This window comes from Rhineura floridana, chromosome 1 (genome assembly GCF_030035675.1).
Source record: "Rhineura floridana isolate rRhiFlo1 chromosome 1, rRhiFlo1.hap2, whole genome shotgun sequence".
NCBI classification, from domain to species: Eukaryota; Metazoa; Chordata; class Lepidosauria; order Squamata; family Rhineuridae; genus Rhineura; species Rhineura floridana.
The window spans coordinates 252,755,562-252,782,747 of NC_084480.1; the positions used below are offsets into that span (position 1 = coordinate 252,755,562).

The window sequence follows — 27,186 nt, forward strand, 5'->3', positions numbered from 1 at the left end:
ATGGCTGACCTCCGTAAAGCAGGACACATGGCCACCCTGATGCCTTGCCTTTTTATTGATAAAGATCAGAGAAAAGCATTGGCTTGTCCACATTTGTGCTGGATCTCACTGGCAATTCATGTTTTCTCCATTCAAATTTGACCTTGCTAGTCCACACACACACACACAAAGACGAAATTGCTTGTTTGCGTCCATACCAGTAGGCTTTTCCCTTTGTCTTTGTCCCTGCCTTCCAATTTGTTGATTTGACTGTTAGTTTTACACAAATGGGGCACATGCATAGGGATCAGCTCAGCAGAGTGCACACCTTTTTTAAAAAAATTGTGTCCATCCAGGAATTGCACAATAGTGCATGTCCAGGAATTTCCAAGTCAATACATGTGCACACTTTGTGTTCAATCCTAAAAAGCATTTCGCATTCCCAAACAGGAAAATGGTTGTTGGAAAAATCAGTATGGTAATATACAGTGAAATCAATAGGGGAAAATGAAGCAGGGAGATCTGGAGAAACCATAGTTTTTCCCTTTTTCTGTACTGCGCAAATGTGATAAAAAAAAAGCCACAGCCACAGCGCTTCCTAGAAATAGGTACTACCACAGTTAGAAAAGAACTGGTGCGGGGTGTGTGTGTGTGTCTGTGTGTAGGCAGTGGGGAAAGGGAAGTAGCAAAAAATTGATGTTTGATCTACTCCCAGGAAAAAAAGAACAGAGGCAATGTGTCCGCTGTCTTGAATAGAATGGTTTGGAGTTGCATTTTTCAAAACTTATCAGATTATCCCTAATCAAGGAAATCTGAATTTACAGAGGGAAATCAGCACAATAGCAGCTGCTTGAGAGGATGTGGATGATGCTATTTAAACGGGAACGCAAGCAACATCAAATATGTTCAGGTGTGGACAGGACCCATGACTAGATTAACATGTGAAATTCCACTGGTACATTTCAAGAGTTCACAGAAACTAAGCAGCCAACCAAAAAGCAGAGCACAATACTGTTTTCCCTTGGCTGACTTCTACTAGTTGGAGGGCCTGTTCAGGCATACCTTTATTTCTTTATTCCAGGGTTGGGGCTAAAATGCTGCATTTCCCCAAAAAAGCAAGTCATATATTTATTTGAACATGGGAAATTCCTAACCCTGAAAGACAGAAGTTGCTGCAGTGAGCCTGTGGTCTGCTCCTAAACTCACCCCAGGTAAAAGCACAGTGGCAAAGTAATACTTGAACCTTCCCCTCCCCCCCACTACCTGTAAACAGAAAGAATATCCTCCTCACAGGGTTATCATGAGAATTACTTAAATTAGGTAGGTGCTGTTAACTCTTATTAAAAGCCAAACTACAAGAGAGGGAAAAATCTATGATTAAGGTAAAGATTTAAATGTCTGGAGATCTAAAGAAAGTGCTGTGGGCTTCAGTTTTTACCTCAATCATGCTACGGGAGGGGAAGTTTACCCTTCCTTTCCTCCCTGCAATATTATTCTGAATTCCCCCCTACTGGGATTTTTTCCCTTATTGAAGAACTGATAGAACCTTTGGGTCAGTTCAAATTCAGAAAAGAGCACAGACATAAAGGGTTAAACCCCCTTCTCCTGGCAACACTGTTTCTGAAAAAAAGTTATTAATCCAAATAGATTAGGAAATACTGGAGCAAAGCTGTCTTAATATTAGAAAGGAGGTAATTTTGCACTGACACTATTTTGCAAATTATTCTGATATTGCACTTTTTGCAAAGTTCACAAAGTTTGTACAGAAAAGAAAATGAGAGAAATTCTATGGAACATTTTTAGATATGTACGATTGGAAAAGGGAGGACTTTGTCGTAATATTAGCATATACTGCTACGCAGAAACACCTAACACACACCATGACAAGTTGTAAATAATTTTTACATAATTATTACAACGAGCCCTAAATAGCATTCACTAGAACAAAATAGCTATTTTTGGCTTCTTTTTCAACCTTCTAGCTGCTCTTGGACTCCAAATGCTACCATCCCTGAACATTGGCCACGCTGGCTGGGGCTGATGGGAGTTTGAGTTCAACAAGTTCTGAAGGACCACATGTTCCCTTTCTCTACTTTAAAAGATTTGCAACACAATCCTATACCTGTTTAATGTTTTGTTTTACATTGTTTAGTTGCTTTGAAACCCTTTTGTGAAAAAGGCAACAAATATAATTAATGAATGCATAATAAAATACTCAGTTGTATCTAGGTCTTGTAGTGAATGCTCATGATCAGTGACTGTTACTTTAAAATTGATGTTACTGTAAACAAAATGTGGGAAGAAGGGAGTTCTGCATTTGCCACATATGGTAGCTCAGACATATATGAATATACCTACTGACTAGCGAATGTTCATTGTACAACAGTGACCTTGACTTTAAGAGCAGTATTTTGTAAGGTTTGTATTTTTTCTGCATTTCTGTAATAGTGTGTTCATGTGTTAAGAGTTCTTGTCTGTTTTACTGAAATGTTTTAATTATGATTTGGGTCACAGTAATTAGAATAAAGTTTGAAATAATAATCATAATCACCATCATCTTCATTTCAGAAGTAAGGCTCACTGTGTTCAATGGGACTTACTGTCATGTATCTGGTCTACAGGATTGCAGCTTCAGTCTGTCAGGTTAGTAATGTTAGCTGCAGTAGCTTTGTGATCTCCTCTTTTAAAACTAGTCACACTCTCATCCATTGCACTTTTAGACACTAGATGGTGTTCACAGCTGTCTGCCCTTGTGGCACACTTCAAGATGATCTTAATTATTATATTAATCAGAAATTTTCAGCCAACTACAAACAAAGAAGTGAAATACAACATGAATGGCATAGCTGATTTTCTCTCCAGCAGTTAACTTCTGTTTGTTTATCCTTTTCAGTTTAGAGGAAATAAATCAAATGCAGTATACAGATAACAAATACATTTGGTACTGATCCTGTAAAGTGCTGAGCTTGTATAACTCCCACTGATTGTGGCAGATTTGGCACAAAACCTGTACTATCTGCTTTGTTCTTGTCTCGGTTTCCCAAGCCCAAACTGAATGAGAAGTGGTCCGCGATTCCTCTGGCAGTCCGAACATATCCTGTTTTCCACTCCTCACTTCAGTTCTAGTAAAACAATTGCTTCTGCTCCATGCCTTATGGCTACTACACACACTACATCAGATGTGTCTCTGTAATTCCACCATGGGTTGAGAAAGGCATTTTCTCAAGATCACAACTATGCAGTAAACACGTAGCTGGGAACAGCAAGACTGCAACATTCAAATTGATTAAAAGAAACTTTTGACCAACTAAAAAGGTGCCAAAATTTATTTGGCATAAAGTTTTAAAATGGTATATATTAATACAAGTGTTCATAAAAACTACAGAGGGTGAGCACCATCTTAAAAGAGGCATCCTCTCGGATACACACTGTAGGAGGTATTTATCTTTCCTTGATCACAGAGCACCATATCCTGCGGCTTCTCAGACCACGTTATAAACAATTAGCAGGGAGTGTTCAGCATTGCTCATGAATTCTAACAAGCCAACAGCAACCTTCACTGACAATCAATGCTGTTTTGAAAGGTTCAATCTGCCATTTTGATTCAAAGGGACATCCAAGGGTATCCAAACATGGTCAAAACCCTGCTCCTTGATTTCAGGAACCATTGTGCTGTGTTTGGTTGCCATATCTGAAGAGGTGTCCAAATCACTGCAGTTTTGAAAAGTTGACTTCGACATTTTGATTCAAGATAGTGTCCAACAATATCCAGAGATGGCCCAAAACCTACTCCTTGACCTCGGGAACCATTGTGCCAGTTTTGGGTACAGTGTCTTAAGTGGTGTCCAGATGTATAAATGCTTAGACAAACAATTTCTCAAAGTATATAGTAGATATCTGACCGCAGCAGGAGGGCATTTGTCTCAATGTAACTTTCCATCTCTGATCTTTTGGTGCTTGTTCTAACAGCAAACTTCTACCAAATGGTTAAAATACATGTTGCCCATTAATTATCTTCAATGTTGGGATTACCATAACCCTGGAGGTTATTCTACAATCAAACAGAGCTTGGAATCAGGAATGTGCTCCTAATATTTATAAATAAATAAATTTATAAATAAATAAAACTATCTTTACTTCCAAATGTCTTTCAAACACCAGGCTTTCTCAAGGGAAAACTTGCACAAATAAGCAGAAACAATAAACAGTCTTGTAGCATATTACTATGCCAACTTTTTTGGACAGTAGTTCACTTCATCAGTTGGATGAAGTGTTATCCTGAGTTACAGACGTAGGTGTAGTGATGTGTGTATGTATGTGTGTGTATAAACACTGACTAACAAAACAGAAATTTATTTTTATAGCAAAACATTTTAACTTTTGCCTTCTTCAGCTGCTTTGATGTGACTCAAAGAAGCTGTAGCCAAGATCACAGTTATAGAATACTGAGGATGGTATATTCAAATGTGTTGTATTTGCTGTAACTGAGTGATATCAGATGTTATCCAGGTTAGGGCCATGGTGTTTACAGTATCAAATCTACAGATCTGTAAGGTTTTTTGTTTCTAATTTTCTTGGATCAGATGGCATCTATTGCAATAATTAGAAAGTTGGAAAGTGTGATTCTCTGAATTGAAATGCTTTGCAGCTGGTTCCAATTTTTTAAAAATCAATATTGTGGATTTTTGGTTCCTACAGTGTGTGTTGTACAGGTTAGTTGTTTTACCCACATTGCTGTTATGTGCCTTAAAATCGATTATGACTTATGGCGACCCTATGAATCAGTGACCTCCAAGAGCATCTGTCATGAACCACCCTGTTCACATCTTGTAAATTCAGGTCTGTGGCTTCCTTTATGGAATCAATCCAGCTCTTGTTTGGCCTTCCTCTTTTTCTACTCCCTTCTGTTTTCCCCAGCAAGATTATCTTTTCTAGTGAATCATGTCTTCTCACGATGTGTCCAAAGTATGGTAACCTCAGTTTCATCATTTTAGCTTCTAGTGATAGTTCTGGTTTAATTTGTTCTAACACCCAATTATTTGTCTTTTTCGCAGTCCATGGTATGTGCAAAGCTCTCCTCCAACACCACATTTCAAAGGAGTTGATTTTTCTCTTACCACTTTTTTCACTGTTCAGCTTTCACATCCGTACATGATCCTGTTCAGTGATACATCTTTGCATTTGAGGACCTTTTCTAGTTCTCTCTCCCCAGCCCTAGCCTTCTTCTGATTTCTTGACTATTGTCTCCAGTTTGGTTAATGACTGCACCAAGGTATTGATAATCTTTGACAAGTTCAATGTCCTCATTGTCAACTTTAAAGTTACATAAATCTTCTGTTGTCATTACTTTAGTCTTTTTGACGTTCAGCTTTAGTCCTGCTTTTGTGCTTTCCTCTTTAACTTTCATCAGCATTTGTTTCAAATCATTACTGGTTTCTGTTAGTAGTATGGTATCGTCTGCATATCTTAAAATATTGATATTTCTCCCTCCAGTTTTCACACCTCCTTCATCTTGGTCCAATCCCGCTTTCCGTATGATATGTTCTGCATATAGATTAAACAAATAGGGTGATAAAATACACCCGTGTCACACCCTTTCCAGTTGGGAACCAATTGTTTTCTCCATATTCTGTACCCTCATACTGAATATGATATTCTGGGTGTTTCTACTCAATATTATTATGGAGGCCTGGTGCCCTAGACCTTCACATCCCACCACGCTGCGGAGTTTTCTATGCCACCAGCTCCTCCAGTTTATCAAGAATTGTGGCCTTGGTATCTTTTTATCCTGCCAGTTGCCATCACTTTAAATCCTACAATAAATAAATAGCTACTTTATTTATGCTTTTCTATTTCTGCTGACAGCATTTATTTCAACACTTTTATTACCTCTTACCCTTTTACAAATATGGTACCTGGATAAATGCACTGGACAAAACAGACCAGACATTCTTACTTAGAAGTAAAACAAAGGTATTATAATATATTAAAACTGATTATTAATATAATATAATAAGTTCACCTGCAGTTATTTTGTAAAATAAAACTTGATTTATGATAAAGTACAATATATTTTTATTACTTGTGTTATTGTTACTTTAAGAAGATAGCTAGGTGCTTTCTCTAGTTTCGTTACCTATATGATAATCTTAGCCAACTTCCTTTCCTAACGCCATCCCATTACTTCACAGCCTCCATCAAGAGAGCTTTACTTGAAGTTCACTTGTCCTGGGTACCTTTCCAGCTTCACTACGGTCTTCACCGTAAGTCTTTAGTGTAATCAGCTTCCACCTGTTGTCACTCTGGCCTCGGCATTCCCAAAGGTGGCTGCTGGAGTCTCTCACTCCTCTGTTGCAGAACTTCTTAGCTCTTGCCTCAAATGATTTCAGAGTCTAGGTGGATACCTCACTTATCATCTGCCAGCCTCTGCTTCTGGCTCTCTCTAGGCTTCCTTCTGCCTTCAGAGCCTCTTTTTAGACCCTTGCCAATCCTCTTCACAGTCCCTCAAAGCCAACTAATGCCCCTCCATAACCCTTAAGCCAATCAATTTGTTTCTGATGAAATTCCAGACCTCACTGACCTATAATTATCCCTCATGCAGACCTGGCAAAAAAACCCACACTGGCTGACTTTGAGGTATATTTGGACCCCAATGAGATTTCCAATGGAAGGATGGGGACACTTTGTCCCCCAGAGACTTGGGGGGGGGTCCCACAAGTGTGCTTGCTACTACCAAAGCACCTTGAGCCAAAAAATAAAAATCAGAGTATGCAGAATTTTTCTCAGCAATATATGTTGGCCCCATCTCCATGCATACCAAGCTATGGTCTGAAGGCACATAAGACCAGCACCCTACTGAAGCTAAGCAGGGTCAGGTCTGGTCAGTGCCTGGATGGGAGACCACCTGGGAACCATATGTAAAGCCGCCTTGAGTTTCTATCATGAAAAGAAAAGTGGGGTATAAATGTAGTATTTGTTTATTTATTTATTTTTATTTATCATTTGATTTATATCCTGCCCTTCCTCCCAGCAGGAGCCCAGGGCGGCATAATCAATCAATCAATAAAATATTACTGAGTAAACAACAATTTATGGAGGATTTTTGGACCCCAGTGGTATTTGTTGTTTCCAGAAGGAAAATGGTAAGTGGTAACTAGCTGAAAGTTGGAGGTATTCTACGGGTGCCAGTTTGTAATAATGCCCTAGAAGGACAACCCTGTAGGTCTAATCATATGTAAACTGCACAATAGAAGTAAGAAATTTTCCCCCAGGGCTTTTTGTTGAGGTAATTTTTGGCTCTCAGTTATTTTTTGTTTCCAGAAGGAAAGCAGTAAGTGGTAACTGGATGAAATTTGGAGACATTGTAAAGATTAAAATTTGTGACAATGTCCTAGGACAACCCTGCAGGTCTACTCATGTGTAAATTACACAATGAAAAATGCACCTGGGCCCAAAAAGTGCCCCACAGTCTGCATGAGGGTTAAAGACCAATAGTTTTGAATGGAATGTCCACCAAACGAACAATCATAAACTGATCAATTTTGAATGTCACTACTCTTTATATAAAAAGTTAAACCTAGCATGCACACAGTCAGCGACAGGGAGCAACTGTGACAGCTGAACTGTCACTTCACTGACTGCTAACAGACCTTGCATGCTTTGTATATTCTCTCTGCCTCTAGCAAACTGTAAGAGGCAATTCCTCCCCTTACTGTTAACAATTTACATTCCAATCAAGAGTCGGGCAGCGCAACCCAACTTACAGGTAGCTGGCAGGAAGGGGGGCTGGCAGAGGAGAAGCCAGTGAAAAGCTCCATGGCATCCATTTGCTGCTCAGGAGCCACCCGGTGGGCTGAACAGAGGCTCCATTGGGAGCTGCATGCAGGAGCTGGAGAAGAGCTGGCTCTTATGAACAGACCTACCAGGGAGTAAGCACTCCTCATAGACCACCCTTGTCGCTATTTTACTTTGCTGGCCTTTTTGCTGGCAGAATTCTCATGTGGAGCAAGACCTGGGGAAGCACTCTAAGGGGGACTTGGATATCCCTTGTAAGTCCCTCACCACAGCTCTTCCCTGCCACACTCCCAGAATGCTCTGCTTTGGGGGCTACCACTGTCTGCCTGTCTGCCAGGCTAGCTACCTCCAGTGGACCTCCGGTGGTGCTGGAAGGGTTCTGGTGGGTGTGCGGCTCAGCTGAGATTAGGGGCTTCTGCTGGTGAAGCCTGGCACCGCTAGGAGCCTGCTCGCTCAGCCAGAGGTCAGCCTCATCCAACTCATCCAATCAAGTTGGATTGCACCCTTAATAATTTAATTATTTTTACAATAAAGCTTTACCTCACAACAATGTAAGTTCTCCACATTGTAGGATCTGCAGGTGATGTTTTGTTTAATATAGTAACTCCTGCCAGTCACAGTGCTCTTCAAAGTAACTGTCTCCATTGGAAAAAAAAAACAGGTGATACAAAATATGAATTCACAAGCAAATGATCCAGGATTGCTGAATGGTGGTTTAAGCATAATTCTCACTAATATCCTGTGTAGATTTGGAAGCTGGTGGAATGTTAAAAACAGGAGAGACTTGCTGATTGCTTTGGCAAGACATTCAGAATTAGCTAACAATGTTCTCTGTTGACTGACACCTCACTTTCATGAAGAAGAGTTTCCCAGATAAAGATGAATGTGTGGTGGCAATCAATGACATGTGGAGGATGTCCTCTGTTCTTTAAGTTCATTGGTCCTTCTTCCGTATTTTTCTTTGTTGTTCCAGACGTATCTTATCTTGGAAACAAGAGAACACTTATGTATCTGTAGACTTGGCATTCTAACACCTTTATACCACATGGTTTCAATTTGGAGGATAACATCTGCCATCACTCAGTTACAGCTTTTGAGAATTCCATCCCCCTACTGGGAGGAAGGGTGGGATATAAATTAAATAATTAAATAAACATTCTATAACTGCCACCTTGACTACAGCATCCTTTGATTCACACCAGAGCAGCTGAAGACAGAAGCCGAAAGTTTTGCTATAAAAATTAATGTTTTGTTAGTCACTGTAATTTTTTATTTATTATTTTTGTTAGTCACTGTAATTTATTTAACAAGATTGATATATCAAAAACCCCTAAGAAGTTAATATAAAACTATATAAAGTATTAATATAAAATACCAACATAATAAATATGTAACATAACTATGAGATAATCTAGCAGCACCTTATTTGTGCTATCTATGACTGGTTTTTGTGAATCATTCCCTACCTCATTATAGGTGTAAATACAATCATCTCAGCAATTATCACCAATCTGCTATGGTAAAAGGTTAAAGGTGTGCCTATTTAATACAGATTTAAGCTCTAATTATCATTAACTGCAATTTTTTGCATCTCATTGCCATTCACCTCCCACCTTACAATTTTCTCCTTTATATACCTGCCAACTAATAATTAACTTCTTATATCTGACAAAGTGAGCTTCAGTTCATGAAAATGTATACCATAATAAATTTATGGAATAAGTTTAAGGTGCCATAAGACTAACATGCAACCCCTCTGGAATTTTTTTAAGTGAGACAGGGATGCCTTACTTAAGAAAATGTTCCCTGCGCTTAATATAATTCCAATCTTGCTTCCTGTGCTGTTTGTTTCTCAGAAGAATATGGCTCCCAAGTTCATCCCTGGTAGGAATTCCTACCTTTTACAGTAGTATGACAAACAGAAATTCAACAGGTGATAATTTCCCCTTCATTGCACTTCCATGCTCAGAAACGTTTCTCTGGTATAATTTTTCCCTGTCACAGCGCTATTACAGGCTCAAGAGCCCTGCCAGAAAAAGATAGCAACCCTAGGTGGCTGCTGTGGTATTTACATTATGCTGGACATTCCTCAACAGGAAATAGCAAAATACAGTTGTTGAAGCACTCCTCCTCCTGAAATACTCTGCCTATTTTTCTTGCTTGGCTTTATCAACCCATTTGCAGCTGGGACATCACCTAGATTTGACCCTGTCTTGCTTCCTGCGGTCCTTTCAAAAGTTTAACTTGTCTCCCCTAGTATTGAGCCACTGACTAATTTTCTTATGCTGAACTGGACTGAATTACTGTACTTGACCCACTCTTGATCTTTTCTCAACAATGACCCTGGCCACAATCCTTTAGGGTAAATCTAGACGGTAGTAGATATGTTATTTTCATTTGTCCGGCCCATTCACATATAAAACGGGTAGGGAGTCTTATTATATATGACTCGCATCATATGTCTGCTTATAAACTTTACAGGTATGAGGACTCTGAACACAAACACCCACATGGACTCTGTGTGGCTAAATTCTACCATATCACACACACAATTTCTGCCCTCTTTTCTTTCAGAAACATCCTCTGCCATTTTTCTGTGAAATGTAAACCCATGGCTTCTTGAAAATTATCAATCATACATCTACAAATTTATTTAGTTTGTGCCTCTCATCTAATATTAGATATATTTGTCTTTTGGTTTTCTATTTTGTTGGTCCAGGTAAAAAGGAACATAAGGTAGGCTAGGAGCCCATAGTAAGAATTTTGAGAGGGAACGGAGGCTAAACAGGCTCTATGCTTCTGTTTTTATTGTACTTTTATTGCTTATTTCAGCTTAATGACATGTTGCTGTTTTTTTGTATGATTATGTTGATGGAAGTGTTTTTGTTTGTTAATAGTTTCTTATGGTTATGAGCTGCTTTGAGCTAAATTTTGTTGTTAGAAAAGTGGCATGCAAATATTAAATCAAATCAAATCAGGTCTTGGTAAAAGGCAGCTTCCAATATTCCTATTTGTTTTTTGTCATTGTCTATGTCTTTTTATTATGATGTGAACTGTTCTGGACACTTTCTGGGGCAGAAATGATGGATAAGCATTTTAAAACAAATAAAACCTCAAACATTTACACAGAACGAGACTGATGTAAATACTGCATTTATAAGTACAACAACTGCATGTTCTGGGGAGTCATTAGTTCGTCAGATATCCAAAGCCTTCATTAAAGCTGCCTACCACATAGTGTCAAAGCTGCTGCTCTAGTAATGTGCCAATGCTTGCTCAAGCTTTACAATGCAGGGCTGAGACCAACGTTAACAGAGCACTGAAGCAGAAGCCCTGGTGCTTGCAACTGCTGAGTGAATAAAGTGAGATGCAGAGAATTTATTGGGGCCACTGAGAATTGTTCATCAAATTATATGTGGGTGTCAAAATGTGAATAGTTTGTGCACAAGTATGATAAATGCAAACTGTCTATATTCAGACAGTATAAGAGGGTCATTTCAAGAGATTATTCACTCAAATTCCTTATTTTGCCCCTATTATCCTATGACTAATCAACTAACTTTGCTGTGTATTTTTGAACGCTAACTTTGAGCAAATGTCTAAAAGATTCACTGGCTGTCTCATGTTTAGGAACAGAAAACGTAAAGGCTGTAGTAGCTGAAAGACAGTACCCTCATGACAGGAAAGCTGCAAGCAGGCAATCTAGCAATAACCAAATCCCTCTTTAAAGAAGAGGAAGCATTGGAATGGATTTGCCTGTTTTTTTAAAAATAGCAGATTTTACACACTTCTCTGATACTATATGAATGAAAGGAAATGTGGGAAGGAAGAAGTGTTGAGATTACATAATCCAGGTGATCTTTGGTAAGTGAGAAGCCTGGCTTAGTACAAACTCTATGGGTGCTCAAGCATTGGTTTTTCTGCCCATGACAACATATTGTTACTCCTGCAAAAGAGGGGATGTAAGTTAACACACTTCCAATAGAGCCAATGAAGAGCCTCAGACAACTATCCCCAATCTCATTCATTTCTGACCAGAAGTATATATACCCCAGGTAGGGAACACAGATCTCATATATCATGAACACATGGCATAGGTCTGGGGCCCCATTTTTTGCCTGTGATTTATTTGTTTGATGGGAGGGGGAGGTCAGTGAGCAAATTTGGAATTATACAGCCACAAGAGTGGCTGTATACTATAGCCAGCATGGATTTTTCGTGTTCTGCAATGTTAAATTGAAAATACCCCCATACCATTCTGATGCTTCCCATTAGGTCATTTCAAAACAAAACCTTACAAAATGTATAGTCCTAAACTCAGAAATACTTGCTTAACAACTCTCTAAATTTCCATGGTGATACACAAAACAGTCAGAGAAAATCGAGAGTTCACACTGTAAAAAGAGAGAGAAACCAGACCCCTTTTGGACTGTTTTCTGACAGAGTTCTCATAATTAGTTGAAATTCATTAAAAATCAGCCATGTTCACAAAGTACCTGTAATCCTGTCACTGACCTTGCCCCATTCTCTGACCTTCATCTTCTGCAGTTTAAAAGTTAAAAAAATGCCTGGCTGATTTTTAATTAATTTAAGCAATTTATCATTGAACTGAATGATAATGTCGGGCATGCTCAGTAAGAACCAACTGTCAGTGTTCAAAAAGCCAGACTCACAGCTGCTGGGCTTGCCTAATCAGGGGGGCACACCCACACCAAACCTTTACTTCACTTTAGACAGTCATTGCTTCCCCTAAAGAATCCTGGGAAGTGTAGTTTGTGAAGGGTGCTGAGAGGAGACTCCTATTCCCCTGACAGAGCTCCAGTGCCCAAAGTGGTTTAACAGTCAGCTGCTCTGATTGTAGCTCTGTGAGGGGAATAAATTGTCCCCTAGCAACTCTCAGTACCCTTCACTAACTACACTTCCCAGGATTCTTTGGGAGAAGCCATGACTGTGTAAAGTAAAATAAAGGTCTGGTGTGGATGTGTCCAGGGACAGCTTTGGTTTAACTTTGGGTGGGAGACTACATGTGCCTTCTGTAGAATAAAAAGGTGGGGGAAACCCTGAAAAAGAATGATACTGTTCACAATGTTTTCCTTTTGGAAAAGGAGCTTCCCTTCTGCCCAATGCCCACCCACCCAATCTCCTCCCCCTCCTCCTCCCCTTCTCTCCCTCTTCCCCTCTCCACCCCCCAGTTCAGTTTCACCTATCCTAAGCATGATTGTACAGGAGTAAATCCCACTGAACTCAAAAAGCATGCAAATGATCAAACCTGCCCTCCCCTCCTCCTCCCTCCTATCCCCACTCTCTTGCCCCTTCCCTGCCCTTCACCCCTTCCTTCCCCTCCCCATCCCCTTACAATCTCCTCTTTCCCCCTCTTCCTCCTTCCCCTTCCCTCCGCACTCCCCCCTCCATGTCTCCCTCCCCCATGGTCAGTTTTACCTACTCTAAGCATCATTGCACAGGAGTAAATTCCATTGAACTCAATAAGTATGCAAATGATCAAAACTGCCCTCCCCTCCTCCTCCCTCCCATCACCTCCCTTTTGCCCCTTCCCTCCCCTTTCCCCTCCCCTTCCAATCACCTCCATCCCTGTCCCCCTCCTTCTGCTCCCCTCTCCTCCATTTCCTCCTTCCCTCTACTCTCCCCTCCCCCTCCTCCTCCCCCATGGTCAGTTTTACCTATCCTAGCCATGACTGCATGGGCGTAAATCCCATTGAACTCAATAAGCATGCAAATGATCAGACCTGCCTTTCCCCTCCTTCCCCTCTCCCTCCTCCCCTCCCCTCTTCCTTTTTCCTCCTCGCCTGCCCACTCTAGCCCTCCCTCCCCTTACTGTTCAATTTTACCTATCCTAAGCATGATTGTATGGGAGTAAATCCCACGAACTCAATAAACATGCAAATGATCAAACTCCTCCCCTCCCCCTCCTGCCTGCTCCAACCCCCTCCTCCCCTCTGCTCTTCATTTTTCCTCCTCCCCTGCCCACTCCAGGCCTCCCTCCCCATGGTCAGTTTTACCTATCCTAGGCATGACTGCATGAGAGTAAATCCTACTGAACTCAATAAACATGCACATGATCAAACCTACCCTCTCCCTCCCCCTCCTGCCTGCTCCCATCCCTCTACTCCCCTCCCTATACCTGTGGTCAGTTTCACCTATCCTAAGCATGATTGCAGCGGAGTAAATTCCACTGAACTCAATAAGCAGGCAAATGATTAATCCATTCTCAGCAAACTTGCACAGGATCCCATTTCTTACCTCCTGGATTAAAAAGCAGAGAAGTTCACTAATAGGCAAAAAAAAACCCTTGCGGTTTAAGAACGTACCTATAGCCAACAAATATTTCTATCAAACTTTAAAAAGGGAAATTGGGCAGCTATAGTGAAAGCACCAGGGGAGCAGTAGACCTGACCTTCTCTCTGAGATATTGCACTGCCCTACAAATTTGTCACAATGCAAACACAATTTGGGTTGGTCTTTCACAGTCCAATCCACTTCCTGTGTAGCTTGGAAGAATTTGGTAACATGCGTCTCTCAGCATATGGTGAGTGGTGGCAACATCTCTAATCTGCCCAAATAACAGAAACAAGACATGCTGTGCTGGTCTTGTTTTAGCAGGGAGGAAGCAACAATATTAAAACAGTTGATATAGTTCAGTTACTTACTTTAAATATGTTTGATTTACTTCGCAACGTTAGTGAAGTTTCCTATAGTAAATCATTTTCTTTTGCTTCTGTTACTGTGAATATGTGAAGTACAGCAACACTTTGCAACCTTAAAAAAAAAAGTGGCATAATGGCACTGACTGTTCTGCAGAATAGTTTTTAATGGACATGAGGTAAAACAGTGGGAGGTGAAATATATTCTAGCAAAATTCTAGGTGTGCTCTATGTCTTTAATTGACTATACCCACCTTTCCTTCAGTGGAGTAGTTTAAGTATAGCAGACTGAAACCTTGCATCTTGGGCAAATAACAAATAAATCATCTAGTCTTAACCCCCAAACCCATAACGGTATGACATTTTCCTATTAGAGGAAACTGATTAAACTTGCTCTAAACACTGTAGTTCTGCAGTTTAGTTAAATATGGAATATGTTTTCTAATTCTTAACATACACATGGCAAAGATCAAATTTTTAAAAAGAGCACATGAGGCCACCATCTTGCTGAAGCTAAACAGGTCTGGATCTGGTCAGAGCCTGGATGGATGATCACATGGGTGCCACCTTAGGTTGCATGACAGAATAAATAAACAAATATTTTATATACTGAAGCTTTAGAGAAGGATATGGAGGGCATGACGTATGTACATATAAGGCCAATTACTAGAAAATTCTATTGAAATCAGTGCACTCTACTTCTCTGTAAATGTGGTTAGGTTTGGGTATAATATTCAATCTCCCTTGCTGCCACTAATTATATTAGACATTATATTAGATATTATAAAAGAAATGTCAGTAATAAAACTAACAACCAGCAATGATATCTTCTTTTTAACAGTATGCATCCTTATTTTGGGGTAGCAAGAAATTTAATTCCAAGTGGATTCATTTCTTCTTTCATCTAAGTAGCTTTTAAATGCTCAGTGATACTGGGATAGAAAAGCAAGTGTTTTAGCCCTGGTTCATCCTCATCATCTCAACCAGTACAACAAGACAAAAGCATTAAAGTAAAATTAATCATGTCAAAAGATTTTAGCAAAAACAAGTGAAACCATGCAGAAAGCATCGCTTTGTCTAGGGTGAAGTCTCGCTCTGATTAAAAACATATAATGAAAGTAAAAGTAATACATCATTGCCTTAGTGGTAGGAAGTTTTTGGAAATGCTATACAACTCAGAATACAAGAAATCAATACTCTCTCTCTCTCTCTCACTCACAGGTTAAAATTACAATTAATACTGTTTGTCAAATTCAGCCTGATACAAAACCGTTGCTATAACTACTACATAAACTAACTACAATATAAACAGCAGTCCCTGGCTTTCATTTGACTGATGTGTAATAACTCCAGTGTAAAGAGGTGGCAAACCCAATGTAAAGTACTATAATGAGTGTATACAAGTAATGAAGTCACCATCAACAATGAAATGCTTCCTCCACTATTCTAAGCTATCAGATTTTACTATATGTCACAGATATTGCTCATTTATTTTAAATGCATGTTTTGTGCAGGCCATATGTGTGGGAATAGGTGAGTCAACAAAGCAGCATTTTTTTGTATTTAGCATTTTCACTTAATTTGCATGAATATAAGACGAAACACTTGTTTACTTATATATCGTAAGATATATTTGCTTACCCTCCTTCAATCTGCCTTTCCTTTGTTTCCAGATAGTCTACTAGAAATACAATATAAAGGTACCATGCATGTGTATGTGATGGTTTATTACACTGAAAAAAAATTAATTCCTTCAAACTCCACCCCCGTCAAATATGTTATTTAAAACTGGAAGCTGCCACTTGCTGCTTCTTCTGGTTCTATAACTACGGTGGGGAGAGGCCATAGCTCTGTGGGTAGCACAGATGCTTTGCATGCAGAAGGACACAAGTTCAGTCCTTGGCATCTGCAGGTAGACCTGTATAAGATTCCTTTCTGAAACCCTAGAGCAGTGGCTCCCAACCCTTATGAATACAGGACCCCCTTTATAAGCTCAAAAATGCTTGTGTCCCCCTCCCCCCAGAGAGGCAGGCTGGCTGCCAGGAAGGAAGGGGGATGCAGCCTTGCTTCTTTTTGCTTCACAAAAAGCCCTCTCCTCTCATTCTAAGCAAGGGTGTTGCCAGTAGCGGCAGTGCAAGGAGACAGGAATCAGTGATAGTAATCCCCTCTTCTTCCTGGTGGCTCCACCCTCAGACTCCTTCGGCATCTGCCATGTATTTTATAGGCAGATGCCTGCCTTTGATGCACCTGAAAGAAGCTCTGGCGCTTCAGCAAAAGTCCTCCCCTCTCATTTGAAGCAAGGGCGAGGTGTCATCTGCAGCAGCAATGGAAAGCAGACAGTGTCCAGGGAGTGAAGACTTTAAAAAAATTCATTTCTTTACTGTTTGCGGCCCCCTCTGGATTACTTTGCGTCCCCCCTGGGGGTCCCGGTCCCCAGGTTGGGAACCACTCTCCTAGAGAACCACTGTTAGTCACAGAAGACAATACTGAGATAAATGGACTAATGGCCTGACTCTATCTCGCAGCTTCCTATGTGTGTATGTATAGACTTCAAAGATAATTGCAGTTGTTTCTATTAATATAAATACTTGAGTGACTTTGTATAGCCAATGTTAAGTGTAAAAGACAGCAATAATCTTGGCCAACATATATTCTAAAAATCAAACAGGGCAAAACAAGAACTTTTATTTAGAGTTACTGGACAAAATAGCAACACTAAGCCTGCAGCTTTCTTCATAATTCTGACTATGCTAGTTCTTATGGAGATCAGGATCTACAATTTATTTACCTATTATATGAAATAAATCAACAACCAAATATTACTTTTTCACTTAGAAGTAAAAGATATGGTAAGGAAGCATCTTCCCATCCACCCCAAATCTCAGACATTTAATCTGATTGATTATTTGACTAAGTCTACAAGATCCATGTTTTCATTTTTTTTTTTTTTCAATAATTTTTATTCAGATTTTCATAAAACATACAAGACGAAATCATAAAACATTCAAAGACAAAAAACAAAATCAAAAATAGTTAAACAAAAAAAAAAAAGAAAAAAAAAACAAAAATAAAAAATAAAGAGTAAAATATTGACTTCCCATTTGTCAAAGATCAAATCAGTTATAAGTCTATAATATATAACAATCCTGTCTCTTAAGTCATATTATAAAATCACTTTCCTCCAGTAGTTATCTTACTTAATCATCAAATCTCATAAACATTACTTTATTCTTTCCACAAAAAGTCAAAGAGAGGTTTCAATTCTTTAAGAAATATATCTATCAATTTTTTTTTCCAGATAAGCATATCGATTAATCCATCTCATTACTAATTATGATAATCTTATTGTCATAACCATAGTCAAAATAAACATTTCAATTAATCCATCACATCAGAATCTGTTAGGTTCAGTAATTTCAGTAGCCATTGTTCTATTATCCCTATTAGTTCCATTTTCCATCTTCCATCTTCAGTAGTCTTGTTAAGTCCAGTAATTTCAATATCCAATCTTCCATTATCAGTATTCCATAATAATCTTGCTGTCAAAGCCATAGTCATATAGTAAGAGTCTGATGGGAATTACCTCTATCCCAAATATTTTCTTGCCATCCATTCTGAATAGGTTGCTGAAATACTGCTGTAAAATCATATCTCTGTTCTTTTTTTCAAAATACACTGGGTCATCTCTTAAAAGTTTTTCCATTGTCACATGGCTGCAGTTAATTCCATAGATTTTCTCTATATTGGGCTCCATCACATCATTCCAGTCCAGAAGATTATCCATGCCATTGATAACTTTATCTCTAGAATCTTCATTAATTTCTTCAGAGATAACATTGAGTTCCAAACAATAGATTTTATTTCTAAAGTCCATAGACTCCAAATCTTGTTCCTGTTCCACGTTTGTTCCAATCTCCGGGATCTCCTCTCTCACAGGGACCCCTGTTCCAGTCTCCAGGGTCTCCTCTCTCACAGGGACCCCTGTTCCAGTCTCCAGGGTCTCCTCTCTCACAAGGACCCCTATGTCTTTAATCTCCTGTGTCTCCAAACAATAGATTTTGTTTCTAAAGTCCATAGACTCCAAATCTTTTTCCTGTTCCACGTTTGTTCCAATCTCCGGGGTCTCCTCTCTCACAGGGACCCCTTCCAGGGTCACCTCTCTCACAGGGACCCCTATATCTTTAATCTCCTGCTTCATTTTACTCAATTCAATTTTCAGCTCCTTACAACCCTGTCGCAGGTTTTGTTTCGTTATCTCAATCTCATCCATTATTTTCTGAAACATAGTTATTTCCAGATTCTCAGCCACTTTCTTAATTGCCATTTTAAAAGAAAAATATAGGAAAACCACTTCTTATTTCAGCAACAATTGGGTTAATACTCCAAACTTGGTGACATCACAGTATAAACAGAGCAGACAGCCTTATCTCTCCATGCTTAAGTAAACAAAATGCAGTTCCCAGGATCGAAACAATTAATGGCGGTCGTCAGGAAACAGATTCGTCAAAATAAAATAGACCAAAAAGAGAGTAGTCTCAGACAATATAATATTCTTCAAAATAAAAATCTGGAATAGAAATCCCTCTTCTGTGTATATCTTTAGAATGCAAATCCAGGACAGCTTTTTGCAACAAAAACAGAGATAAGCTATTAATTAGTGAGTAGCAGAGAGAAGTTATGGCTCCCCAGTGAGATGTCAAAAACCGATCAATCTGGCAAATCTCTTTTAAACAGCAACAATTTAAGTCAAGTAAAAGAAAAATATAGAAAGAAGGGTGCTTGCCTGTTAGTGCGTTCTCTCTTAGAAGATAAGATGAACGTTCGCTTTATCAGATAGAGCTTGTTGTTGAAAATCCGTCCCACCTTCGTCGGCTGGACCTCGTCCCATAAATTAATGAGATCTGGTCGTCCCAACAAAAATAGGCTTTGAGGTTAATCTCTTCGTTTCTCCCTACCCGGGAGAAGTTTAATCAGTCAAAAAAAAAAAAAAAACCTGACTGATATATCTGAATAAGCTTCTTTTGAGGCAGGAGCCCGTCTCAAAAGCAGGCACAGGCTAAGTCACCCTTCCCGGAAGTCGATCCATGTTTTCATTTTATATATTTCATACATAATCCTCATTTTACTAAGGTACTGTTCCAACATTTTTCCATTGTCTTATTAGATGTTGCGCTACAGCCAACTCAGAAGGGACAGGAAGGGGGGAGGCATGAGTTTCAGGCACCTCCGCAGCCAGAAGAAGCAGAGTTGGGGGTTGTTGTGTCTGAGCAGGATCGCGCGGGAGGGGGGCAGCCTGCTCTCCAGCCAGTTCCCACGAGTAACGCCCTTTCCAAGGAGCCGAGCGCACCGCCCCCAGTTGATGCAGAGGACTTGTGGGGGGAAGCTTCAGAGTCAGTGCCAGCTCCTCCTTTAACAAGCAGTTCCCAGGAGGATTCCAGTGTGGCACCGCCCCCTGACCTCGAGCCCGTTGCTCGGGAGCAGGTGTCTTCAGATGAGCTGTTGGATGCGCGTCCCGTCTCCTCGTTCCCGTCGCCGCGAGAAACGGACAGGGCAAAGACAGGAATTACGAAGGAGTCAGAGATTACGTTCGAAAACATTTCCTATTCAAGCCTGCCGCTCCCAGTGGGGGGTCGTTGAGTCAACTTCCTTCACACGCTGCAGAGCATGTCTAGAGTATAGTTAGGGACTCTAGTGAGTTAGCGTAGGGTTTCCTATGAAGCGCAATGCCTTTGATGTATCCATTACTCTAATAAAACGAGATTTACTTGCACACACACTCCAGCCTCATTCTTTCGGCTCTGGATGGGACATTAGAACATTAAACCATCAATCCATTTATGCTTGTGGTCTCTTTCTCATGCTCCTGTCCAATTCTACAGATATCCAGATAAAGCAAGAGTCCCCAGTCTTTTTGGTCCCAGACAGCACATTTGGGAATCTATGAAACTTTCACAGGAACCACAAAATACCCAGTTCACAGAAGAAAAACTTGTGATGCTCAAACAGGCAAAATGCCTACACACCCCGAAGAGAACCAAAACATGGGGGGGGGGAACATGCTCCACACACTCAAAAAAACAAGTAATAAAACAGACAATGCACACGCTATAACAAGCAAGCAAAAGGCAAGCAATGCCTTACAACAAAATAACAAAAAAGCTGGTCAAACACACACACACACACACACTCAAAAGCAAAACATCCAGGAAACACCACTCCTCTGTCGCCCCCCCCCCATTCTCAAACTTACCAGGCAGTGGCAAAACCTCTTAAACAGTTTTGAAGGAAAGCAAATCACTGTCCTCCAATTGTCCTAAACTCTTTCTTTCCTTTCCTATGAAGAATGTTTCCGGGCCCACTTGGGGCCCAGAAACATTCTAAGGAATAAGAATAAAAAGCAAGAGTGGCAGGGGGCCACGGTGGACACCAACAGGTGTGTTTGGATGATCATGGCACCTACAAGTGCCACAATGGGGACCTCAAAGATAAGGATATGCCTTTAGAACCAACTTATCTGGTGCAACACAGCCACTCTGCAAGCTTTCTGGCAGGTGCATTGCTATTGCTTTACCAGGACAGAGAGGAACGAAGTGGCAGGGAGGTAAGCTTGATGCAAACACACCAGCAACTGCACTGGATTCTATGCATTTGCACTCCTCACCTCCTCTTCATCCCAATAAGCAACAGCAATCCACCTGCCAGGAAATTAGTTTGTCTCGGAATGTATGTGGCCACTTGCTTGCCACAATGACACTGAAAGTGATCTGAAAGAGACACTGCAGATGTCTTTCAGGAGGCATGGCTATTGGAGGCCTCAATGCATCTCTATGGTCAAAATCATTCCAAAAGTGCTCCACAATCTGCACCCTCCATGGTGGCATATTCTGCATACATTAACATTGTTTATGGTGATATAGTTGCAAAAGTAACCTTAGAACTGGCCCTAAAGCTCTGAACAATAGTTTTAGTCAGGAACCTTTTCATGTGGTGAAAATCTCATCACCAGAGTATACTCTTCCCATTGATGTCTATGGATGTCATGAGCAAACACCATCTGTTAGGGTTGTCAGTGTATTTATTTGGGGTTTAAAAAAATTTACTGTGTTTTTCTTTGCCCACTTTTTATGTTTTTCTCCTGCTTTTTAGTGTTATTGAACTGGGCTATTTACTGTGACCCAAAGAGTCTTTCTAGTGCAAATTTGAAAAAAAATCATTTAAAAAATTGATTATCCAAGTTTTCCAGCCTTTCATTATGTATGTTCCTGTCCCTGTAAATGTAATGTGTTTTAATTGTTTTTAATACTGTATTTTAAATTTTTGTAACCTGCCCTGGGACCTACTGGTGAAGGGTGGGCAATAAATATAGTAATTATAATAATAATATCCAAGCAGAGAGATCTTATCTCCCTTCCAATATACAAGCTGCAAAAAGATTAGAGTGCAGTAATTAATGCTGTGGCAGCCCAATCTCCCAACTTCCAAAATGGTGTTAACCGCATTTTCCAGGCTATGCATAATCTCTCTAACCAGCTATTCACTTGTCAATCACAGCCTACCTTGGTCAAGAGCACTTAAAAATTGAATTTTGCCAAGATTTCTTTGTCCCTCATCCTGCAGCCAACACCAGTGTCAAAGATGACCATAAGATTAAGGTTTGCTAAAGATCAGTCAGAGCAATATTCTGGTTTAGTGTTTTATTTTCCTTTTGTTTGTGCACACTCAGTGCTATTCCCTTTCCCTCCCACCCCCCAAGAGTGGAAAGTTAGTTATAATTCCTCATGTGGCTTATATAGGAAAAGCAACAATTGTGTGGTTCTGGGAGCCACCAGTTTGGTAGTACCAAAATAGTTTTCCTATATTGTCTGCCACCACAGAATTAAAAGTGATAGCCATATCTTTAAAGCGGTAAGTATGCATTTGATAAATATTTTATTTCATGCTGCATCACAAGTGAGAATCCTGATGTACATATTCCACAGTGAATTCTCTTTCATTTGCTCCTGCCTGAGAACAATTCTACTGCACAATCAATCGCAGAAGCACATGCTTCTGTCTGACAAAACTGTTTTTTCAGACTAGTATTTTCCTCTATATAATTTGCTTTTTAAAAAAAAAGATCTGCCAATGTAAACATGCTATGCTATTCTATACATACTAAGTACTATATATGTACTTGAATATACTTTCTTTTTACAGATGAAGTTCAATTTGTGGTGCAGCCTGTCTAACAGAGCAATTACTATACATCTGAAGCCTATGCTACCTTTCTTTTTGTAGTTATTCTTATACAACATAATCTGGAAATCCAGCATATACAGGGAATCTTGTTGCAATTGTTAGCTGGCATCCATTTCATTTTTGGCAGAACACTGAGCCCAGAAATGTTCTTGCTCACTGGCCTTCAATCATAGGGTTCGGGCCAGCAAGTGAATTGCACCTCACCCTAAGATGGGCCTTACAAGAGGCACCAAAACTATTTTACTTTTTGTGTTCTTTTTAAAGAAAGAGAAAGGGAATGAGGGAGAAGTATAATCACATACAAAGGAGGATAATAGTTGTATAGAACGGTATTTTTGGAGATGCAATTGTTAACTGTACGAGAAGCTGCACCTGCCAAAATATATTGTCTCTGCCCTTCTTTGCTTCTAAAAAGAGAAGCATAAAAATAGAAATGAATATATATAATTTATATACACATACCCAACTGTGTCGAATGCTGCAGTTTGGAACTAAACATGAGACTTGAGTCATGTTCGGCAATATTTCTAACCAAAAAACCAAGCTGCATTAAATCACTGTCTTAGGTTTTTTCTGTTATTATTATTCTATGGAAAGGCTGTGAATATAGATAAAAATGATAGAATTTTCTAAGATACTGAGGAAATACACATAGAATTAATGAAACGGTCACTAAGGTGTCATTGGAATAATTAGTACCTTTGTGCACTAGCAACAGTTGTTGCTGTTGCACTGGTGCTGTTCCCTGTGTGGTACCTCCCCCCCCCCCCCGTTTCTGTTTACACTACTGCAGATAAAGTGCTCTCTTAGGATCAGGCTGCCATGGAAAGAGCATTTCTGTTAGAAAATCTAAGTTTCACAAGTTGTCCAGCTTTTAAAGTATGGCTTTGATTTATGGATCAAAATTGCTCATTTATAATTTTATCTGAACAGCTTTAGGCAATTTTGACAGTTAAAAAATGTAGTTTTATTGACCAGTGCAGCTAGTCGACCCACAAGGGGACCAGTACATACGCAGCCTACTGCACCAGGGGGAAAAACTATTATTTAATTCTATGACCAAGTTAGACTGGAAATCGTAACCAATATAACAATAAGTTCCAAAGCTCAAAGCTTTAAGACAAAATGCTTGTTGTAAAACACAATTGCCCTTTAAGAAAGAAGGTGACAAATCTGGATAGAAAGCTTGCCAACACAGTTTACTGAAGCTGACACATACCACTGATATCTAGCTGTTTCAGTAAGAGCTGTGGAAAAATGGGGAGGACCTCTATGACAAGAGTGTGCCATGACTTCTAAAGTACAATATTAATCGGATACAATCCAGTTAGAAAGTTAGGAACTTCCACGTCTCATCAGTTTCAATGTGAGTGATCTAGGTACATGCTTTTCTGTCCAATTGAAATCAGGGGCACTTGTGTTCAACTGGCTGGATTGTGTCCATAGTATATTATACTGTATTAAAATGCAAGGGTATCTAGAGGAGGAGGGAGGATTATTTAAGAAAGTTTAAGAAGTTTGTACTGAAAACAACTGAAATGATTTTAAGCCAGTTTTAATTTAGGCTTATTCTGTTGTAAATAACTTCTACAATCTCAATTTATTCTCCCATTGTGAAACCTCAGTAATATATAAACAAATCTCTGTAGGGAAGCAAATCAATAAAGTGTCTAATCTGATTAAACATGTTTTAAAATTCATCAAAGTAACTCAACATAAAATAAACTGCTTACTTGTCAGTATTTTCCATGTCTTCTTTTCATCATCGTAATACTGAACCAAATTGCTGGGTAGCCGATCAGGTCCAGGGGGCAGTCCACCAACCAACAAAAGCATTTTCTTGTTGGAGCGAATTCTTCACCCAAAAGAAGTGAGAAGATGAATAACCATGTTATTGGAGAATATTTTTAGTAGTAACAAAATCATAATCATGACAGCAATGCTCGCAGTTTTCTATTTCTTTTTTGTTTGTTTCTTTTCCCTATCACGTCTCAACAACTTTTTGAATAGAGCAGAAAAAATAATCAGAAATGCTGCATAGCCCTCTACTTGTGGAATAATACATTTCCATTATGCAATTTGTTAAAGGTTTATTCTAGAATAACCTTTTTCTCATAGTATCCCTTTAAATCATCACTCTTTACAGCTGAATACACATGAAATGCTCTGGAGTTGTACTAAGGTTAAACATTAAAGTTGCATGTCAAAAATGTATTAGTCAAAATCATTATAAGCTATTCTATACCCAAAGAACCTTGAAAAAATTAAGGTTATGCAGAGAGATTATGAACCAACTATTTAATCACAAACTAAAACTTAAACTCCAATACTTCTGCATGATTAGTAGCACTTTGCTAAAAGGTATAGGCTGAACTAACTTACTTACAAAACACCTTTTTGTTTAATTTAGCCCTACATTCTCTCCTTCCCCTTCACAGCCCCTTCTTTCTCTGCTCTCCCTCTGAGCACCACTGGCTATAGCAACACCAATTGGTAAAATGAGACTGTGATGTTGTTGTGAGCCTCCCCAGAGTGGAGCCCTGCCAATGCTTGCCACTGATACAGCGGCATGAACCTGCTCAAGTGTGCAAAGTCACTCTAATTCCCTCCCTCTGTTTTTCTACCTTCTCCCCCAGGGGGCAGCCACTGAAAAGAGTGACTACCCACCCATCAAGAGCTGGCAATTCGCTGCTATTAACCGTGACCGTGATTCCCAATCTGCCTGGCAGTTCTTAAGAACAGGACTGCAACGTCTCATATGCAGTAAAAGCTGTAATATGCACCCTGGCCTCCATCGCTATACCTGATGAATGCACGTTTCTTTGTAACACTAATGGCTTTAACACAATTTCAAGAGAAGAGGGGAGAGGAGACCTAGACCCCTAGATGAGTACTGATGCTTTAATAGTCACTTTACATATAATTGAACATCTATCAGTTACACAAGCCTGGAAAGTGATAAAATTCTAAATAGGGAACCATGGTAAGGCAATTCATTCCACTGTGGTGTGAAATTTTAACTATATGTACATGCTATGGACCACAGTATGTGTCTGATACAGAGTATTACTGCAGGATGCCAGTTTTCTTGTTGCTGACCTACTTGGTTTTAGTGGAGTTAGCCTGTATTCTTTATTGCATTAACCAATGGTTCTGGAAAACAAAACAGGGCTTTTTTCTATTAACCAGTTTGAATTATTACTGAATCATTTAGGTATATTAAAAAAGGGGACAACACTTCTGACAAAGAGATACCCTTGTTAATAAAAAAGCACTCCAGTAGAGGGAGTCTTATCACTGATTCCACATGCTGTTTATTTATTATTAATTATTATTAATATTAATTTATTATTATTATTTACATTACCTAGAAGGAGTATCTGTCTAATTTACATTAGCATGGCACCTTACCTAAAACATCCATGCAAACTAAACTCAGATAACATTGGAATTCTCTCTGTACAGCCTTCAACTAAGTCATTAAAGGTGAAATCCTATCAAGTATATTCAGAAGTAAGCACCACTGAATTTAATGGGACTTACTCCTAAGTACAGTAAGTGTGTACAGGATTGCACCCTACGGGTTACAACTAAAGCAAATTAAGGCTGCAATCCTATATGCGCTTACCTGGTAATATAGGACTGTACTCTTAAGAGTGTTTCATTTATCAAGATGCCCTTAGAAACATACAAAAGGTGCCCATGGGGGTGTATTTCACATGTGTACTAGCTGTTTACCTGCTGTGGCTTTTCAGATCACCTTCTTTCTATGAGCTGGAGGATAACCTCCTTATACATATTAGAACTCTTCATTTTCCAGGGCTCTAAAATATGTGAGGTGCCTCCCCAAGTTGGAGGGCACTGAGAACAATGATGGGGTGTGTGCCAGAGTCAGCATGCTTGTCCCCAGTGCTCCCACCTTCACATGATTAATTAACTCTTTATAATGACACATGCAGAGAGGGCTGTTGCTGGCAAGTACACCACAGTTCAATGCTGTTCCAATGTGTATAACAGAATATAAGCTGCTCCACAACTTGTGCTTTGCAGTGGCTTTACGTCTAATCTACAAAGTCAGAGGCAGACAGCAGCACAATGTAGAAGGTACAGCCCAGACTTTATGCCAAAACTAAGCCCACTGAACCTCTGGCTCTTGTTCAGGTTTGCTACATATCACTGCTGCCTGTGCTACTTGTGACTAGGGATGTTGGAGAATTCTGATGAAAACAGAAATGGGTGTTAGCTTATTCTTTCCATGTCTGGAACAGAAATCAGTCCAGCAAATACTGGTTTTTACTGTTATTGTCACTTTCTGTCCACAAATGATATGTAATTTATTACTCTCCCCCATTTGTATTGCATTTCCTTTGCAATGAAATGAAAGGGGTTGAATAACGAAATGACAATGTAACTTACATAATTATGTAAGTTATGTAATTTTGCCAACATGAACAGCAAGATGAATAACAGGATTGTTGGTGGAAGATGAACTGCAGCAGAACAGAAACAGTGCTGC

The 27,186-nt window shown here is 39.5% G+C and overlaps 1 protein-coding gene across 3 annotated transcripts in view; it reads right to left on the reverse strand.

Moving 5' to 3' along the window:
* KLHL14 (kelch like family member 14) overlaps positions 1–27,186 on the reverse strand; it is a 116,348-nt gene that overhangs the window by 60,802 nt on the left and 28,360 nt on the right. For all 3 annotated transcript variants that reach the window (XM_061598027.1, XM_061598017.1, XM_061598009.1), the window contains exon 3: positions 24,404–24,525. In XM_061598027.1, the coding sequence (XP_061454011.1) occupies positions 24,404–24,525 (122 nt within the window). The remainder of the gene's footprint in view (positions 1–24,403; positions 24,526–27,186) is intronic.